General features: G+C 48.3%; 1 protein-coding gene across 1 annotated transcript; it reads right to left on the bottom strand.

Moving 5' to 3' along the window:
• Positions 1–9,784: 9,784 nt before the first annotated feature.
• On the bottom strand, positions 9,785–13,994 carry LOC119405725 (uncharacterized). Its single transcript, XM_037672588.1, has 4 exons — positions 12,630–13,994; positions 11,356–11,540; positions 10,499–10,656; positions 9,785–9,819 (listed from the first exon to the last, which is right to left on the bottom strand). The coding sequence occupies exons 1-4, from the start codon at positions 13,992–13,994 to the stop codon at positions 9,785–9,787; spliced, it is 1,743 nt and encodes a 580-aa protein (XP_037528516.1).
• Positions 13,995–21,958: the final 7,964 nt, after the last annotated feature.

The raw sequence follows: 21,958 nt of genomic DNA on the forward strand, positions 1-21,958 counted from the left end.
ATGAAATAGGGTGGACGTTGTACTCACTGACAATCGGAACTAATTCCAGTGACACATAGGCCCTATCTAAGCGCGCATGACTGGAGCCTTGAAAATGTGTATACATTGTCGGTCCTTTACCAATACACTCTGCCACATCGTCGAGACTAAAGTAATTAAGTTTTTTTAACGCTTCTGTGCTTGAGTCGTTAAAAGCGGTTGTACTTGTTTTATCACTGGCACGGCAGACACAGTTAAAATCTCCCATTAGGATAACTAAGCGATCACAATCACAAGCACGAACTTGATCAAACGTTGCGCTGCGTACATCAGCTTTAACAGGTGCATATAAACAAATAACCCGCCAATTAAATTAAAAGAAAGTTAAATCACAAGCAACAAACCTTCCAGATAAATCAGAAGTGACATTTTCGACAGTGGCACTTAAACTGTTCCGCACAAAGATCACACACCCTGCCGACCTACCAACTGCACGACTGACGCTGGCGCTGTAGCGTCCGGTGAAACGCTGCAACAGACTCTCGGTGCCGTCCTCGATCTCCACTTTCGTCTCTTGGACTGCGATAATGTCCAGGTCATGATCCATGACAAGCCTATAGAATTGGGTCTGCTTCTTTCTAGAAGCCAGCCCTCGTACGTTGAGCGTCGCTGCTTTCACGGACCCGCACAGCGACGAGATCGGTGAGCGGGTCCAGGCCGAGAGCCCTGCACTTTCACTTGTTGGGCTCTCGTCGTCCAGGGTGGATCCATGGTGTTGACCTCTAGTTTGCTCGGCCGTCGTCGCGTTTGAGCGACGACGACCGTTGTCGGGCAGCGTTTCGCTTCTTTCCTCCACTGACTACCTTCCACTGCACTTCAGACTTCACTTATGCTTCATCCTCTTGAGCACCGTCATCTGAGTCGTGCCTGCGTTTTGAAGACGCTACCACTAACTTCATACTTGAAGTATTGAGATCACCAAGCAAACCTCGCATTTTGTCTCTTTCTATCCCTAAAGGATGTTGTGAAGGCGATTTCAATGATGTCACAGTAGGCTTGAGCTGCGACGCCGAGATTTCCAGGCGCTTTGCTTCCAGCGGCGCGGCGTCTCCTGCAGGCGCAGGGCGCGTCTGTCCGGTCATTGTTGCAGTACGCTCCGTGGCTACTGCAGTTTCTTTCCTTTGCTCGGCGTTCGTGTCGGGGGTTGTAGAAAGTGCCTTAATGTCGTTCATCACCGCCGCGTCATTCGATGACGTTAGCTTCTGTGATGTTGCAGGCACTGACGCTTGTTCCGATTCTTCTTCATCCATGATGAGTTCACTCTGTTGAGTCTCAGATTGCCGCCCTGCAGCTCGAGCGTGCGAGTGGGTGCACTCATCTCCCTCATGTCCGAAAGAGTGACAGTCGCAGCACCTTGGAACTTTGCAATCGCGTCGCATGTGCCCCGTATTTCAGCAACGCAAGCACAAAGGCGCTCTCCCTGGCACTACGACAAGTGTCACACTGCTTCCGATACGCATTTGATGCGGCAGTTGATCCACAGAAACACCTTCACGAAGCTGCGAGCGTATCATACGGGTTGTTGGTTCTACTCCTTCAAAATCCTCAACCCTCCATCGGTCATCGCTCACCTCCTTGACGTCGCCGCACTTATAGAAGGCACGTGGGATAGCTTCCCTTGTAACATCAAACGCCAGCCAGTGCAGCTTCATCTTAACTTCTTGATGCATCGGGTCGATGACAAGGAACACCCGGTTTTTATGTTTCAGGACGCCTGCTTCCGTGAACGCTTTCTTCGCTTCGTCAGTCTTCATGTTCAATAACCACACGTGAGACATCTGATATGCCCCGATGCCACTCACTTGCAGTATCACAGCCAAGTCTTTGAGGGGTTTCCTGAAGTCGTCGATACGATATGGTCGACCACTGACGTCGCAGTGTAGTGCAACTGCTCGTCTCATCGCTTCTCCTGATGGCAACGAAGGTGGCGGAGCGGAGGGCTCAGAAGGCAGCAGGAGCGTGGGCTCGCCGTGATGACCCTGCCGTGAGAGGTCGCGAGGCCGCAGCGAGACGTCAGCGTCGTGCGGACCCCGAGATAAAAGCTCGCGAAGCCGAAGCAGCGCGGAAGCGGCCGCAAGAGAACCTCGAAGAGGTACGGGCGCGGGATGCAGCGGCCAAACGCCGAAAGCGGTCACTACCTGAAGTAGCGACCGCTACTTGCGCTTCAAAGCGGTCGCTACCTGCGCTTCAAGCGCGATTTCCTCGACCACACGTTCGGCCACAGCTGCAAGGTCTGCGACCGCTTGTGGTTCGACAATAACCTGAGCACAATCGCTACTATAACAACGTGTCACGTCTTTATATGGCAGTAGAGAAATTGTACGCAGCATTCACGGTTTACCCGATAATCTCCGAGGAAGCTCCTCTAACATCATTCACTTCATGGTTATGGTCGGGATTTTATTTATTTATTTCCGTATAATATTGACCGTCTTGGCCATAACGGTAAGGATAAAATCGAACCCAGGCATTAGGCATTATGCTTGGCAGCCGAGTATACGTTCTTCCACAGAGCCTCGTCAGTGCTTTAAACACCTTCGGAAAAACATCCTATGCAGGCGTGATGTCGAGGCAACGTCAGTTCGAGTAGGAGTGTTCAATATCCGGTTTATATTAGTGTAATAAAAATTAGATTCCTGCTCCAATTAGTCAACAATCTATAGTGAAGCTGTGGACTCCGAGATTAGCTCCGGTGCGCTGCCGGAGCTAATGTCTGAGGCCACGTTCAAGCGTTGCTCGACCCTGGAGGAATACGTCAACGACCGCTACTGATGATGTGCCCATCGTCGCACCGTAGCGTCGTCCACTTCGTTTCGGTAAAACTGACGTCTGTGCTTCACATGGGTGCCGACGTTACTGTGAACCATTAGCTACACTTAAAGTGTAGTCGACATTTCAGATAGGCTACGATATCACCCCAAATGCTGAATTTACAAAAAAGTGTCGATCTACATCGTAGTGTTTGTCTCGAAGGTAAAATTATGGGAGAGCGTATGCATTGTGGGAATCGATTTCGTGCGAACTGGCGAAGCAGTCAGGAAGTCGCTGCCTATATATGCCGTACATTGAGCCGTCTTTGTGTAATCTGAGTAGTAGTGTGCATATCGTGGGCCTACCGAGCACGTTGTCTACACTGGCGTCTAAATGGAAGCTCATTGTCCGACGCAACGCCAGCACTCACATTGCAGCACAAACGTGACGTTTATTGTAACGAAGTACAAGCAGTGTTCGTTGGCGTATTCCTTGGGGGACGAGGAACACAACACCATAGCTTGTTGAGTCGTACGAGTAGCAAACTTTAAGAAGTGTTATGTATTTCTCTATTTTATACTGCACAAAGAGCGCTCATAAGCAGGAGCTTAGATGTCAGATAGATAAAACACTCAAAGGGCTATTGGTTCGCTAATAAATGCTCCGGGAATGAAACAGCAGTTTCATCACCGGAATAAAAGGACAGTTTCATTACCAGTATCTTTTCACTGTCCTTCGTTGTTATATTCGGCGAATCACCTGTGGCACATGCCCACATATCATGGACTATAATATGGGAGTATGAGTCACAGGTGACTGATAAAAAGTATCATGAAGTACGCGAAGGCACATCATGTTATATTAAAATCATGACATGTCAGCGGTCCACTGTTAAAGGGAACACTCCAATGAGCACCTTTCATTTTGCTGGCCCTCTAACAGGAAGTGCACAGAGAAACATTGTTCATACACTGCACGAGTCTGTCAAAAAGAGGCTGAACTGCTAAGCATCTGTAGTTTTATGCAAATCTAAGCCACTATATTTTTGCAAGAGAGCGAAATCCAAACATGCCCTGCACGCAAGTGCTCCCTTTAACTGTGGACCCGTCTGTACGTCTTGCAGTCGTACTGTCCTCAAACGCTCAAAGGGCCATTGGTTTGCGAATAAATGCTGCGCATAAAAAACAGCAGTTTCGCTACCGGATTAAAAAAACGGCATTAAAGAAAATTATTTCATTACCAGATTCTTTTGCGACTGGCCTTCATCCAAATCTAGTCACTTCGTCACGATACGTAACAGGGCTGCCACCGATACGTAACAGGGCTGCCAAAGAAAATCATGCTACGAACTCTGCCCTCAATAATTCGATGAACACGGTAGAAAGCCCCGCAATCCCAGCCCAACAGCCAGAACGCCGCAGCGAAGTGGTAGACATATCACAAAGCTTAAGTCCAGTCGATATCTGCTCAAGCGCGGCCTTACATTTTCTCCGACAATCAATGCAGTGAAAGAGTACGAGCTCCACAAAGATATAACTGAGTTTTCAAGACGTTTGCGCATCAAGGAATTCTTTTTTGATAAGGCGGATACGGAAGACGTAAGCAATGACTGTTTGCGTCCGCCAAGCACTTGGACACCAGATGCAGAACAATGCCAAGAGTTAGATCAATATATAAAACTAGTCTCAAGGGAAATTCTGAGCACAGCTAAACGGAGTCGAAAGCCGAAGAACTTAACTTACGCAGAACACGAGGTCTTGAAACTACTTTCAAACAGAAAAGAGATTGTGATAAAACCAGCGGATAAAGGAGGTAGTATCGTAATCTGGCCTATAGAAAAATATAAAAACGAAGCTATCAGACAACTCAGTAACAATACGCAGTATCGAAAATTAGCCACGGACCTGACTCAAGAATATAGTAATAGCATACAACATACGATCACGGATTTTCTAGCTAGGGAATTAATCACACACTCTGAGCACCGCTTCCTGATGCCTAAAAACAAGCAAGCAGGCCGCTTCTACCTTCTTCCGAAGATCCATAAGGTGTCCATAGATGAACTGCTTATCGCGCAAATCCCGGGCAGGCCTATAGTATCTAACAACAATACACCTACTGAGTCGCTATCAACATTTCTAAATCATCATTTATCTAAAATACCATCTAACCTACCGTCTTTTGTTCAAGATAACCTCATTTCCTTCGAATAATAGATTCTATTAACGAAACACAAACACTCTCGGATCAGGCCGTTCTGGTAACATTAGATGTCTGCTCCTTGTATACGAATATACCTATCGATGAAGGGATTGAAGCGGTCTCAAAATCACTCATAGAAAGCAAGCAAGCACATAATGCTGAAGTTTACCTATCGTTACTTAAACTAGTCCTGACGCTAAATTATTTTGAATTTGATTCGTCCTACTACCTGCAAACTTTCGGCACTAGCATGGGAACCCCTTTTGCGCCAACATACGCCAACATTTTTATGGGACACTTAGAATCGGAGCTGTTGGAGTCATGTCCAGTGAAGCCTTCCACCTATCTCCGTTACGTAGACGACATATTTATCATATGGGAACATGGCGTAAGTACACTAAACGCATTCATTGACAACTGTAACAAGTTTCACTCTAGTATTAAATTCACCATGCACCATTCTGCCAGTGAAATTAACTTCCTAGACACGACGGTATCTATTGAAGCAGGAAAATTAAAGACGACGCTTTACAGAAAACCAACAGACAGCCAGCAATACCTAGATTACACTAGTCATCACCCGCGACACTGCAAACAAGGGATATTTGTAGGACAGGCGAGGCGTATAAGAAGGATCTGTAGCGATGACAACGACTACGTTCACCACTTAAGCAACCTAAAGGAAACATTAGTTAAAAGAAATTACCCGCATGATGCTCTAAACAAGGTCTTCAACGAAGCATGTCAACTAGATAGGAAATCATCACTAGCTCAAAGGGCCCCCGTAGCACAGCCTAACCAGCCGCCAGCATTTATAACCAAATACTCAAATGCGCTACCAAACATAAATAATATCCTCCGTAAGTATTACCCAATACTGGCAAGCAACGAGCGCCTTAGAAAAGCGTTTCCCGGAGTAACAAAGGTCGTGTATCGCCGCAATAAAAATTTTAAGGACATGTTAGTGCACGCAAAAGTAAACCCTCATTCTACTGCCCACATAACACCGTGTTCTCGTCCAAGATGTAAGACTTGTAAGCACCTTCAAGATGACGTTATCGTTAAAAGCACCGGAAGTGATTACGTCCATCATATAAAATCTAGTTTCACCTGCACTAGTTCAAACGTTATCCACATGATCGAATGTTCATATTGTCAAAAACGGTACATTGGCGAAACGGGACAACCTGTTAATGTTAGGTTAAACGGGCATCGCGCGGACACAGCGAAAAAGTTACCCAAAGCAATGGCACAGCATTTTAATGTAGCAGGTCACAACTTCGAAGATCTCAAACTTTACATACTTCAGTCAAACTTCCGGTCCCCAAGAGACAGAAAATATACAGAGTCATACCTTATTCACAAGTTCAATACACTCCAGCCAGCAGGCATTAACGTTTCTAAGGGGGCTCTCGAATCTATTCGATATGGTACATACACAACGAAAACGAATGAGAGTTAATCCCTTCTTCTAGGCATTTCGAACCTACTATTGTTAAAATGCCACGTGCTTCCATTGACAATCATTCAGTGAAACGTACACCCTCCCGTTCCCCCCCCCCGTCCCCCCGCCTTTTTTTTTCTCGTTCCTTACGACTGACCCAGTCGTCGCGGTGGCCTCTCCCCCCACCCCTCCCCACCCCTTCTCCCCTCTTTTGGAGAGGGCACGAAGCATATACACACGATAGCTAAGTAAATCAGTTCCAGCCTTGAAGAAGACAAGTCCACTTGTCGAAACGTTGGCTCGAGCATCCACCCCCTGTTTTACGGATTTTTTCATCGCAGCTTCCATCTTCCACTTCCTGCCGTTTTTTGGATACAACCCGCAGGAATCACTTTCATGACACTGCGTATGCCAACAGCTACACTGCTTAGAAACCACTTCTATACACCAATTTCACAAGGAGGCTGCCATTTTTAAAGCTCTCCACCGCCGCAGCGCCGTCTAGCGTCTGCGATGTTTCGCCGCCCTTCCGGTGTGTGGGGCTCCGCGGTGGTGTATGCTAAAGTCCCTTAATATAGAGAAAGTAGCGACACTCTCCTCCATATCCTTACCAAAGTGTCCAACCCTCCTCTCCCAAGTGTCCAAACCACAGCTATATCCTCTCCCAAACGACCACCGTGCGGGCGCCGGCCCTATAACCCGGCTCGCGCCACTTTCCTATCAAGAATGCTGTCACGCAGATAACGCGCGCGTTTCCCAGGCGACGGCCCGTGAAGTGGGGAGGTGGAAGGCGGGAGAGGAGGGTGCTCGGCGTGGCGGCTCGGTTAAAAGAAGGACGGTACTTTCCCAAGAATATCCAGGGACTTTAGTGTATGCAGCGTATACGCTCGGTTCACAAGGTATCGCTGTTCTTCGCGGTACACGGGCAAAACAGAGCAACGCTTCGCGAGTGTAAAGGCGCTGGTAAATAATCGCTAAGCTGTCAGCTTCAAACTGGCTTCAAACAGCAAGCAGCGGCGGCCCACGCGACGTACCCGCAGCAGTGCCGACGATGAGTAGAATGCCAATGCAGTTCTTAAGCAGCATCTGTAAACTGGCAATTGCTTTGTATGTTTTGTTATAGCTGACCTCGGTGTGGTTCTTGGAATATGCGCTATAAGGGAGCGTTAAATTTAGGACAACTCTCGAAGTAATCGGAGAAACGTAAATGGAGACGAGCGAACACGTAGGCCATTGTCCGCGGCTGCGCGCTATAGGTGCGCGCATTAATGTTTAAGATGACTCTCGGGTTTCCGAGCCGTGATTATGCAAGTTAAAAGTAACTATAATCCCTAACAGACCATTTGGTTCCGCTTAGCACGTCGCAATACAATGTTCATGGAACGACAGGAGCACAAACACCGATGCCTGTGTTCATTCGTGTCGCCGTCGTAGTTAAAAGCTTGTGGCCTCTGATCGTTGCACAAGATAGGAAACAATGTACGACGGGTGAGCTCAAAATTCGGCGTAGAAACAACACGATGATAAAATGAAAATAAGCCTGTTGCACATCTGGAAGCATGACATGGCGTAAGTTCGCTTCGGCGCGAGCCGCCGCCACTAGCGATAGGCCGAAAGGGCGCCCGCTTTTGGTAACATTATTGTCAATTTGTTTTCTGGCGAGTATTTGAGAAGCATTACGACAAGCGCACGTGTCCAAGTAACGACCTGGCTTTAACGAACCTGGGCCGATTATTCACAATACCCAGGTTGTCGCGCGAAAAAAAAAGGTGCGGTTGTCATAACGCTACCTTAGTTATCGTCACAAAATTGTCAAGTCGGGAAAGAACATGCTCTCGACGAAACGTTCGAGACGCGTACCTGCGCCAAAGCACACATGTCATGCAGGCCTTTCTGTCATGTAGATTGGAAAGTGCTAATTCGATAACCTCGAAATTGCACGCACAAAGATGGAACATTTTCTAGCCGCAGACATTGTAAATCATGTGCTGTAGCATAGAAATCAGAGAGGTTGATGTTATGAGAGAACAACTCTTGGCCAAACATTTTGTGTATTAATCGTCAGCCTTGACGTTGGTTCTCTTTGGTGCAGATGATAAAGTGTGCCAGCACCCAAGCACAATCACAAGCTGGTTTGATGACTTGAAAATGTGGCCATAAGTGAAGACACCACATATAATATACCATTTGCGGGAGACGGCGTGCGACCTGAGAGAAGCGAAGTTATTTAAAAGCATTGTGCACTTCGCATGCCTTGGCTGCCAGTCCTTCAGGCTTCCGTTGCTGTTGCCGCAGCCAAACACAGCGCAATGGTAGCTGGGTAACCTGTCCTCGTCCATCATTTCGATTTGCGGCAGCACAATTGCTTCAGCGCGTCGAAAAATGGAAACACGCTGACCTCTCACGCACCACGCAGTGCAAAACTCGGGAATCCGCACACACCAGCGGCAGCGGTCGGCCGAGGTGGAGAGAGAGAAAGCGGTGAAAATATACCGGTTCGAGGCTACGCTCCTCCTCTCCGTGAAAACGGTCTATACCACTGGGTAGAGCAACATGTACACTATGTAGAAACAACTTTCTCTGGGCACATTAACACGTACACAGGCTAAACATTCATGGCACTGCGCAACCAAAACCTACCGTATAAACCACTTGCGTGACACTGCATATGCAACATCTACACGGCTTAAGATAATATTCTAATAGACTAAGAAAATTCGCCACAGACAGCCCGACACTATACTCGAACGGAATCGTGATGGCATTTGTATACGTTCATGTGTTCCTGTTTTGCAGCATGGTTGATGCATCCACCGCGAAGCGAAGCATAGCAAGCGAATGAGAAGGCGATGAGAACGGGGCCCGATAGGCTATCATGTTTGTCTCAAAGAGGCTCTGCAACACTTCTTGAGCATGGTCAGAAAACGTTACCTGTCGGTACGCAAGGCTCCTGAGGACATGCGAGCCAAATAATATTGAGCAGCACGCGGCCTCGAATTTACAATTAATTTTAAATGTCAGCTAGAAATCGCTCGCTATTTTCTCAACAAATGATGCCATAATCCAAAATTACCCAATCACCAACACAAAGTCAACGGCATTTGGCTGACTTGAGCATCGTGAGTTGCAGAGTTACTGCGGCTGCCGCGGGATGCCGCGACGTGCCCGCCCTGTGCGCTCGCTGTCAAACTGAAAGTAAGCCGCGCGTTCAAAAAAGGAAAAGAAATTGTTCCAGGTCATGACGCGCGCTAACGAACGGACGTAGCTGCAGCCCCCTTGTCATCCTCCCTGTGTAGCTTTCAGCGCCATCGCTGGTACGATGGCAGACAAAGAAATGAAGGCGTGCGACTAATCCGTGTAACTCCTCTCGTACTTGACGGATCCTAAAATTTTTTGCGGCAGACACAAGAGACCCAGAACAAAAGTGCCTTTATTGTTGTAGCGTCTTGTCTTTTATAAGCAATGCCAGCCTCATGGTTGCTAGACTTGCTACACAATTCCGATACACCTCCGTTCCTGTGAAGGAACACAGAAAGAAAACAATATGAATTTAAGGAATTTGCTGAAAGTCTCTTCCATAGGCGAGACGAGAGGGCCCCTTTCTAGACCTTGCACTACGGCGAGCACGAACCTCTTCACTGACGGGCGGCTGGTCATCCTCGACCGCTGAGCCGAAGGATTCTGTTGCAACAGGGAGTTGCGAAGGAGTCCCTGACGTCTGATCGGGTTTTGGTGCGGGTAATAAAGACCAAGGAGTGGCTGGCTGTGGTCCTGGTGATAATTCAGAGTGGCCATTATCCTGTCGCTGTCCACCTTGTGGCTCGCCCGAGAATGGAGCACCCCGCACATTCTCCGGCTGCGTTGCTGCGGCATCATCCCAGTCATCGTCATATGTAGTGTGACGCTCGCTAAAATCCTCTTGGGTATTGAGCAAGTGTTGGCGATTTCGACGAAGGTGGCCTCCATCTTCCGTGCGGACTTGATAGGATCGAGGTGCGAGCGGTTTTGCGACCCACGCTTTTGTTGTCCAGCCGTTTTTCCCTAGAATTCTTACTTGCTCACCTTCGTTCAGTGGTGCAAGTGGATGCTTTGATTGGCTTGCTTGTGTGTGTTTCTTGACCTCAGGAGCCTGGCATTCAGCGAAATCGGGCAGTCGGCCCCTCAGCTTTCTGCCCATAAGCAGCTCACACGGTGCTCTCCCATCTTCCAGTGGTGCCATCCTGTAATTCAGAAGACCAATCCATAAATCTTCTTTGGCAAACAATGTCTTCTTGAGCAAACGCTTCATTACTTGCACTCCCTTCTCTGCTAGTTCGTTTGAACGAGGGAACCCCGGACTTGACACTATATGCCTGAAGTCGCACTTTCTGGCGAAGGAGCGAAATTCTTGTGAAACGAACTGTGGTCCGCCATCTGTGCACACTTCGAGTGGAATTCCATGACGCGCAAAGATTAGTCCAAGCTGATCAATTACATGGCGGCTTGTCGTATGTGAGAGGAGCTGCAGTTCGGGGTAGGTAGAGTATGCGTCATATACAGCAAGGTACGTTTTCCCGGCGTGTTGAAAGAGGTCAACTCCTACACGGGCCCAAGGTAGAGCAGGGGGATGGCCCGTTGGTAAGGGCGGTTCATCCGGTTGCCGGTATGCATATCGTCGGCACGTTGGACATTTAGATACCATTTCTGCTATTTGCGCGACCATGCCGGGCCAGAACATTAGTAGCCTTGCCATTCCTTTGCATTTGGCAATCCCTAAGTGCCCTTCATGAACTCTTTGTAGCATCGTTTTTCTGAGCTTCTTTGGAATTACGACTTTCGATCCTCGCAGGAGTACGCCGCTAACTCATGTTAGCTCCGCTTCGAAAGGTGCTAAACGCCCTGTAACTTTGCTGCCACTTTCCAAGGCCTCGATCACTTGCCTTAGGTCGTCGTCTGCCTTGGTTTCTTCTGCCAGGCGGTACATCATCGCTGGACTGACGAGGGTATTTAACACTGAGGTTGCATGGATTGTGAAGTCATCAGCATCATGTTCACTGGCGCTCTGGTCGCTGCCTGCTATCCTGGACAGTGCGTCAGCCAACTGCAAGTCCTTTCCAGCAACGTACTGCAGTGAGATGTCAAATGGCATTAAACGCAAGAAAAAACGCTGTAGACGAGACGGCATGTCACACAAGTTCTTTTGGGCAACTGCGAGCAGGGGTCGGTGATCTGTTTCGACTGTCGTGTGGAACCCAATTATAAAATCACGGAACCTTTCACATGCGTATGTTATTCCAAGCGCTTCCTTTTCTATTTGGGCGTATCTTGACTCGGTGTCTGATAACGATCGTGAAGCGTAGGCAACTGGACGCCAGTTCTTGCCGTGCAGCTGTAGAAGGGCTGCGCCTAGCGCGAAACTAGACGCGTCTGCTGTTATTTTCGACCGTCTTGACGAATCGAATACTGCGAGCACAGGCGCAGTTGATAAGAGGTCACACAATTCTTTCCACTCTTTATCGTGCGCACTCGTCCAGTCAAACAAATGATCACGCTTGAGCAATGCGCGCAAGTTCCGAGTCCTTTCTGACAAGTTTGGTATGAACCTGCCGAAATAATTTACAGCGCCTAACAGCTTCTGCACTCCTTGCTTCGATGTAGGTATAGGCATGTTAGCAACGCATTTGACCAGCTGTGCATCTGGTTTGATGCCGTCTTCAGAAATTAGGTCACCCAGAAACTGCACTTCCTCAACGCCAAAGACGCATTTTTCGCGATTGAAAGTGAGGCCAGCTTCCTGCGCTACCTTTAGAACGCCCCGGAGACGCCTGTCATGCTCTTCCTGCGTTCTGCCCCACACAAGCACATCGTCGATGTAGACGCGCGTTCCCTCTAGGCCATCAAACACGTTATTCATTGCCTTCTGAAACACTTCACTTGCCGTTCGAATTCCAAACGGAAGCCTAAGAAAACGGTAGCGTCCGTACGGTGTGCCGAATGTGCAGATTTTTGATGACGTTTTGTCAAGCGAGATCTGGTAAAATCCACAGTTAGCGTCTAGTTTGCTGAACACTTTGGCTCCCGCTAGCTCCGATTCTATTTCATCTCGGGATGGGAGCTGATAATGTTCCCGTTTTAAGCAACGATTAACATGCCGAGGGTCCATGCAAATGCGCAAACCACCATTCTTTTTTAGGACAACGACCAGAGGACTTACCCAGTCAGAGGGCTCCTCTACCTTTTCAATGATGCCGTGTCGTTCCATACGTGCAAGCTCAGCCCGCATTGGCTCTCGGATGGAGTACGGAACACGACGCGCTGGCAACGCGACTGGCGTCGCCCCTTCTTCGAGGCGTAGGCTGCAGGTTTCCTTCAAGCACACCAGACCTGAAAACAGCTGTGGAAATTCGCTGACAATCCTGGACTCCAGATGTCCTTGAACCTGCAGGCACTGTGCCCTTGAAATCAAACCGAAGCGTTCACAAGTCTCCAGTCCCAAGAGCGCTTGCTTGCCTTTCTTAACGACGAAAAAGTCTGTTGGCTCCTCGATTTCGCTGATGCGTAGCGGCAAGGTGACGACTCCAAAATGCTTGATTACACCACCGTCGTAGCCTGTCAATACCGTTGCTGAAGGTCGAGTTGTCGCTGTCTTGCCGAGCTTGAGAACCAGGGAGTGGGGAAGAAGGTTGGCCTGCGCGCCTGTGTCCACCTTTAGCTTTGTGTCATGGTTGGCCAGCTTTGTGGCGATTACCCATTCCGAGTTTCTCGATACCTCGTTCACGCTTACCACTAGAACTTGAAACTCGTCATCGGATTCCTCGGTTTGTTCTTGGGGCGCATTATGATAGTCAACTTGTTGAACGCTCTTTCGCGCCTTGCAGCAAGCTGCAAAATGATTCTTCTTGTGGCAGACGCCACATGTCTTGCCCCATGCCGGGCACGTCCTTGGTGGATGCTTTCGCCCACAGTACATGCATTCCTTTTTTGGCGAGCTCTTTGGTTCCCGTTGTTTTTTTCGTACAGCGTTGAGCTGGGCTTCGCTGTGCTCCCAAGCTTGGTTTTGACTCTCAACGATTTCAGCCGTCCTACAGTACTCTATTGCTTTTTCCAACGTGAGGTTCCCCTCTCGCAGAAGTCTCGCCCTCAATTTGCTGTCTTTCGTGCCGCACACCAGTTGGTCTCGAACCATAGAATTTTTCAGCTCTCCGAAATTGCAGTACTGCGACTTTAGCTGAACATCTCTCAAAAATTGCTCAAATGGCTCGTCCTCAAGCTGCAGGCGTGTTCTAAAGACATAGCGTTCGTAGGTTTCATTTCGCTTCGGACTACAGTATTCTTCAAACTTCTGCACAATTACATCGTAGTCCTCGCGTTGTTCATTCGTCAGTGGAAAGGTGTTCAAAACATCGAGTGCTTCCTGAGCTGCAACGTGAAGGAAGATTGCTGCTTTCTGGGCCATGGTCCGTTCCGGCGTCGTTGTTGTGGCCTGGAAGTATAGCTCCATGCGTTGACGAAATTTTGTCCAGTTTTCTGCAGGAGCTTCGGAGAGCACCAGACGCTCGGGCGGCGGCAACGCTTCCATGGTGGCGTTTTAGCTGGCGGGACGCTGGGCTTGTATTTCTGACACCATGCGTCGACAGGCAGACACAAGAGACCCAGAACAAAAGTGCCTTTATTGTTGTAGCGTCTCGTCTTTTATAAGCAATGCCAGCCTCATGGTTGCTAGACTTGCTACACAATTCCGATACACCTGTGTAGCTTTCAGCGCCATCGCTGGTACGATGGCAGACAAAGAAATGAAGGCGTGCGACTAATCCGTGTAACTCCTCTCGTACTTGACGGATCCTAAAATTTTTTGCGGCAGCTGACTCGTGAGGCAATAAACTCCTTTAATGAAGGTATAAACGTGCTGCAGGGCCCCAATAAATGTGAAGCGAGAGCGTTCTCTCTTTCCTGTCCGAATTGCAGGAGAGCCAAGACAGACACCTCACTTTGCTTGTTCGGCATGGCTCACCAGCTCCCATGGTCAGCGAAGATCGTCACGCAGATAGGCTCTCAACCCCATGCTGTGCAACGGGAGGCGTGGCCTCCTTACCAACGCAGTTCTGGTTCATGTGCACCACTGCTGGAGAAGGCCGAGTCCGCGCAGCCTGGCCCGAAATCAGTCCAGGAGGGCAGCACCCGCCATGCTCAACGGCACTAAGCAGCGTACACATCCTACGCGCGCACTTCGTCGTCTTCTTTCCGCCTCGGCGTTCCTTTGGCTGCTATTCCCACACAACATATGGACTTAGTATGAACCACTTTCATGCCACTGCCTATAAGAACGTATAGAATAAATTACTTTTATGGCAGCGCGCATCCTAACATATACACTGCACAAAAACATTTTGAGCCATTCCACTCTGTAATTGTGGATGACCAGCGAATCTGTGCAGCACACAGAATTTTGATGAAAGGTAGAGAAAGCGGGGCCCAGAAAGCGTTGTCCCTTTAACGACGTTTAATAAATGATGATATGTTGGTTATCTCTGCATCTGGTTTTGATTGTCGACAGACGCAACACTGTTGCCGTACGTTTGTGTCTAACTGTGAAACAGCTACGAACTCTTCTCATGCATCTGAGTGCGATTTTCTCGCACGGTTTTTAAGGCGACATTTATTCAATTACGATAGTTTTTTCTGCATCTAGTTTTTATTGTTGACATACTTTTGCGTCCCGCTGCTGCCACACTTTTGTGACGTAGTGGGAAATAGGTACGAACACTTTTTGTGCACCTGAGTGGTAGTTTCTAGCACGGTTTTTCAACGACATTCAATAAAATAAGTTATGTCAGTTTATTTCTGCATTTAGTTTTGATTTGCGGCAGACCACTGTGTATGCGACACTGTTGGCAACATTTTCTGTCGAAGTGTAAAATAATCACAAACATTTTTTTGCGTGAGTGGTATTTTCTCGTATAGTTTTTTTCCAATTTAGAAAGTCTTGCATGTTCATTATCACTGAAAGGGTTGTCAAAATTCTGAGTTATAAAAACACTCACAAAAAAATAGGTAAATAAATGCCTTTATGGCACTTCTGAATACCCGAGGACTGGCATCTAACCGACAGAATCATTCCATCATGATTTTTGGAAATGAGAGGGATGAACAATTCCGCGCACAAAAAGCACAAGCTGTGAAAACTGGCTCATAAGTCAATTCTATGATAATTGCTTCAAACATTGTTCGTCACGCTCAAAATTCAGACGGCCAGCAGTGCTTCACTGGGGACATTTGCTTTCGACCTTGGTGTCATTGCTCTCATGAACTCATCTCTCCCAGGTAGGCTTCGTTAATTTTTTGGGTGTTCGACCACCGCAGACTGGTGGTTGTTTAGTCAAGTTGGTGTTTAATGATGAGCGAGGGTAAAGCGCGAAAAGTAGGACGTGGACTAGGGTGGACAAGCGCTTGTCCTTTATCCACCCAAGTCCATGTCGTCCTTTCTTCATGCTTCAACCTCGTTCTTCAAACTGCGTATCATACTGTCACTGCGCAACAGTATATGGGCCAGGAGGATTACCATAAGGGCAACGCAGGTGCGCTATGCAATCGGCAATTTTTTGCCTGCCGTGTTTACAAACGGTACAATGCACTCTCATTGGACTCCGATCATAACTTCAACCTCGTTCTTCCAACTGCATATCATACTGTCACTGCGCAACAGTATATGGGCCAGGAGGATTACCATAAGGGCAACACAGGTGCGCTATGCAATCGGCAATTTTTTGCCTGCCGTGTTTACAAACGGTAGAATGCACTCTCATTGGACTCCGATCATAACTTCAACCTCGTTCTTCCAACTGCATATCATACTGTCACTGCGCAACAGTATATGGGCCAGGAGGATTACCATAAGGGCAACGCAGGTGCGCTATGCAATCGGCAATTTTTGCCTGCCGTGTTTACAAACGGTAGAATGCACTCTCATTGGACTCCGATCATAACTTCAACCTCGTTCTTCCAACTGCATATCATACTGTCACTGCGCAACAGTATATGGGCCAGGAGGATTACCATAAGGGCAACACAGGTGCGCTATGCAATCGGCAATTTTTTGCCTGCCGTGTTTACAAACGGTACAATGCACTCTCATTGGACTCCGATCATAACTTCAACCTCGTTCTTCCAACTGCATATCATACTGTCACTGCGCAACAGTATATGGGCCAGGAGGATTACCATAAGGGCAACGCAGGTGCGCTATGCAATCGGCAATTTTTGCCTGCCGTGTTTACAAACGGTAGAATGCACTCTCATTGGACTCCGATCATAACTTCAACCTCGTTCTTCCAACTGCATATCATACTGTCACTGCGCAACAGTATATGGGCCAGGAGGATTACCATAAGGGCAACGCAGGTGCGCTATGCAATCGGCAATTTTTTGCCTGCCGTGTTTACAAACGGTACAATGCACTCTCATTGGACTCCGATCATAACTTCAACCTCGTTCTTCCAACTGCATATCATACTGTCACTGCGCAACAGTATATGGGCCAGGAGGATTACCATAAGGGCAACGCAGGTGCGCTATGCAATCGGCAATTTTTTGCCTGCCGTGTTTACAAACGGTACAATGCACTCTCATTGGACTCCGATCATAACTTCAACCTCGTTCTTCCAACTGCATATCATACTGTCACTGCGCAACAGTATATGGGCCAGGAGGATTACCATAAGGGCAACGCAGGTGCGCTATGCAATCGGCAATTTTTTGCCTGCCGTGTTTACAAACGGTAGAATGCACTCTCATTGGACTCCGATCATAACTTCAACCTCGTTCTTCCAACTGCATATCATACTGTCACTGCGCAACAGTATATGGGCCAGGAGGATTACCATAAGGGCAACGCAGGTGCGCTATGCAATCGGCAATTTTTTGCCTGCCGTGTTTACAAACGGTAGAATGCACTCTCATTGGACTCCGATCATAACTTCAACCTCGTTCTTCCAACTGCATATCATACTGTCACTGCGCAACAGTATATGGGCCAGGAGGATTACCATTAGGGCAACGCAGGTGCGCTATGCAATCGGCAATTTTTTGCCTGCCGTGTTTACAAACGGTACAATGCACTCTCATTGGACTCCGATCATAACTTCAACCTCGTTCTTCCAACTGCATATCATACTGTCACTGCGCAACAGTATATGGGCCAGGAGGATTACCATAAGGGCAACGCAGGTGCGCTATGCAATCGGCAATTTTTTGCCTGCCGTGTTTACAAACGGTAGAATGCACTCTCATTGGACTCCGATCATAACTTGGGTTCTCTCTTACTGAGCGTTCCCGTATAGCTTTGTACCTATGGAATCTATTCTGGATAGGTTGCATGCCCTATAAAATAAGAGCGTCTATCAAGCAAGAAGCTACGATAGTTTACAACGGCAAATGTCTCGCGCACAAACTTTCCTTGTCTCGCAGCACGGTTGAAGCATCAACCGAGAAGCGAAGACTGGCAGCCGTATGAGAAAGCGATGCGAACGGGGCCGAAACGCTACCACATTCCACTCTTAAACGCGAAGCGTAAGCGTCCTCTCACATTTTCAGTGGGAATTGCAGGAGATCCAACACTGGCACTTGCCTTTGCTTGCTCAACATGGCTCACCAGCTCGCATGGTAAGCGAAGATGGTCACGCAGGCTGGAAGGCGGTCACCCCCTTTACTGTGGAGCCGGCGACGCGGCCTCCCCACGAATACGGTTCCTCACGCAACGCAGCCGGGATTCATCGATGCTTGCACCAGCGCTGGCGACGGCCGTGTCTCCGCAGTCTAGGCTCGAAATCATTCCAGGAGAGCAGGACCCGCCATGACCAACAGCATTCAGCAGCGTCCAGGCCGGCCTCCCACCCGCACGCACTGCTTATCACACGCGTGCGCTTCGGCTTGTTTTCTGCTCCTCGGCGTTCCTCTGGCGGCCATTCCTAGGTAACACGTACACTCCGTATAAAACACTTTCAGGGCACTTCGTTTAACAACATATACAGTGCGCATAAACTACTTTCATGTACACAGTGCAAAGAACTCCCATACTAACATGCACAAGAAATTCATGAGCCACTTTACAATGGGGCTAACCAACAAAGCTGCTGTGTAGCACACGGCACTGAGGTGACGGAGAATGTTGAGCAACGGTACGGAAAGGCAAACAATTTTTATGGAAACTACAGAAAGCGTGTGCTAATTTAAAGCAATTCCACCTGGATTTGGCTAGGCCACAAGATAACCACCCATCTTATATAAATGGTTATTTATTAACGTAGAAAACTATATTTATTTATTAAATGCGAAGCATTTCTAAGAGAACCCTAGGCACTTTGAGCGTTTCTATCTACGTATCTATCTAGCCGCCCACGTATGGGTGCTCTCGTGATCGCCTCCATAGCTTGGTGAAGACCGAAATCGGCATGGGAGGGTAAGAGGGTTTGACGAAGGTGACTGTCTGATCATGACATGAATAACGTGAAAATCCTGTCGCGTATACGTCGTCAGACCCTTTCTCCCAGACAGGTGTGGCACATACCCGTATATCATGGGCCACGGTGAGCGGGTATGCGCCACAGGTGATATCTTGCCAGGAACGGCGAGAACAGATATTCCTATTTTCAATGCGAGAGCTTTAAGAAAAACTGACATCGGGAGAGTTGACCCGGCGAATGCAGAGAATAAAAATCAGTATCCCAGCAGGTATGGAACGCAAGCATTTTGCGTGGCTGTCAGGTATTCTACCACAGAGCCACGCGACGTCTTGAAACTGCTTTAGAAGACCCTATGCAAGCGTTATGTCAGTGCAGCGTCACTTGTGATTAATAATAATTGTTGGGGTTTAACGTCCGAAAACAACGATTTCATTATGAGAGACGCCGTAGTGGAGAGCTCCGGAAATTTTGACCGTCTGGTGTTCTTTTACGTGCGTCTAAATTTAAGTACACGCGCCTCAAGCATTTTCGCCTCCATCGAAAATGCGGCCGCTGCGGCCGGGATTCGATCCTGCGACCTGCGGGTCAGCCGTTGAGCACCATAACCACTGGACCACCGTGGCGGGTGCCATTTCCGGTTGCTGTGCTGGCTATATAATTTTATAACAAAGCAATAATCATTACATATGTACTGCTATGATACAGGCGTCATGCCGCGTTAACGTCAATTATGGTTCGAGTGCTGTTTCTTGGGCGAGTTGGAAATTCATACTTGGAAGGGTAGCGCTAGTAGACACGGACTAGAGGAAGACACACGGACACACAGACGGAAGCGCTTCCGTCTGTGTGTCGCCCCGCCACGGTGGTCTAGTGGTTATGGCGCTCGACTGCTGACCCGAAGGTCGCGGGATCGAATCCCGGCCGCGGCGGCTGCATTTTCGATGGAGGCGAAAATGTTTGAGGCCCGTGTACTTAGATTTAGGTGCACGTTAAAGAACCCCAGGTGGTCGAAATTTCCGGAGCCCTCCACTACGGCGTCTCTCATAATCAAATCGTGGTTTTGGGACGTTAAACCCCAGATATTATTATCCGTCTGTGTGTCCGTGTGTCTTCCTCTAGTCCGTGTCTACTAGCGCTACCCTTCCAAGTATGGTTCGAGTGTTGGCTGCGCTTTCATAGAAGTCTAATAAACATTACATTTATATTTTTATGATTAAGCAAGGTATATTCAAGCGTTGCTTGACCCCGGAGGAATACGCTAACGAAAGTTGCGTATGATATTCATATCATCGCACCGTAAAGTCCACTTCGTTTCGATAATACTCATGTCTGTGCTCTAATGTGCGTGCTCGCGTTGCGTCACACCATAAGTTAACCTTTAAACGCCGGTGTAATCGACGTTCCTGGTAAAGCCACGATGTGCACACACCTACTACGCTTACAAAAACACGTAGATCCACCTCGTAACGCTTGGCTGAAAGCCCCCCAAAAAATGCAGCGCAGACAAGTACTCGCTGATTGCTTCGCAAGGAACTGATTACCACACGGCGTGGGATCTACCACATAACATACGTATTTGTTAATGTGTTCATAACTATTTTTATTTCAAATTAAGCATTTCCGTGGCACGAAACAAGCACTGCGAAGTTTCTGGAACATTATTTCAACAATCAACGTCAACTTAATATTTGCCTTTATTGTCCCTTTTACAGCTCCGCTGTAAAACACCGGTGTAAGGGAATAAAGCCGCTCCAGGGTGAGACCCGGTTTTCGTGCAATCTGTTCTCTCAACGCGAAGCGATGAGAACACAACACACAGAGAGGTATACGAGCCGTTTCGTGATGTCTGCCGAGATAGCGCGCTCGCCAGCGATCGTGCCCGCGCCCTTACGATCAAAGTTACCAGTTGCTGCTCGAGCGACGCAGCGCCTCCCCCGGCGTCCGTGCTCCTTCGGCCGAGGAAACACGGGCGGGGCGTTTCCTCTCAGCCTGAGGAGCAATCAACGCGAGGCCTCGCACGCGAGGTGATGTTATCACATCCGCCCTCCCTGCCACGGAGAAGCCAGCTCGTATTATCTTTGCTTCAGCCGCGTTCGTCGCCAGCGCACGCGCGCTGTTACTCACGGCTATAACGTACGATGCGCGTGGCGATGTTATCGATTTAGACGTTAAATAGAATATGACGATAGCGAGGGGGTTCCAGCCAACTACTTGGACGAGGACAGAAAGGGAGACGACACACCGCTGGACTATCAACTGAACGTTTGAAATTTCCTTGCACTTTTATAGCATTCGATAGCGAATGCATTGCTCACTGATTCCCAGATTCGTTATTTGTGCACATGAATCTTTCTTTTTCTTTTTCTGTTAATAGTATGGAGGGTGTGCTGATGTTTCACTGTCCGCTTTCGTTGATGGCCATGGCTCCTAAAATTTCGCCCTTCAGCTTGCCTTTGCTTCTTGCTAAAAATTGGATGTCATGCAGTTGCACCGTGTACTTACAATGGCGATTGTGAAAGACGAGATGTCTAGCAGGGGTTCTTTCTAATGATGCCGCATGCTCTCTTGTCCTGTCATCGAAGCATCTGCCCCTTTGTCCTATTTATCTTTGGCCGCATGATAGTGGAATGTCGTAAGTGAACGGGCAGACCCTAGGCTGCATGGCGCCATCCATCGAAGAGCGCGCCAACCCGCGCCGCGAAACTGCTGCCTCCACGATTACCTCTGACAGCGCGCTGTTTAGTCGCCCACCGTTGGCGTTCAAAAGATCTCAGGCTTGGCGCTGGCGTTTAAAAGAGAAATTGTACGGTGCCCTATACGTCTTAGGACCGTCGCTATTGTCAGTTGTAAGTAATATTTCAGTGTACAAAAAGTTACAGCTCCAGTAATAGTGTGAAAAAAGAGTAAGAAGAACTCTGAAGCACTATCTTTTGTTATTTGTTTGGACCGTCGCTAGGGTATCCAATGCGGTCCTGTACGCAAGGTTGTCTGCCCACTGGTTTACTGAAAAGGTTCACTGACGAAAGGTTCGCTCCACCATTGTTGACGGCCCTTCATCTGTCACTGAAGTGCTTTGCCGCGTGGT

This window comes from Rhipicephalus sanguineus, chromosome 1, assembly GCF_013339695.2.
Source record: "Rhipicephalus sanguineus isolate Rsan-2018 chromosome 1, BIME_Rsan_1.4, whole genome shotgun sequence".
NCBI lineage: Eukaryota > Metazoa > Arthropoda > Arachnida > Ixodida > Ixodidae > Rhipicephalus > Rhipicephalus sanguineus.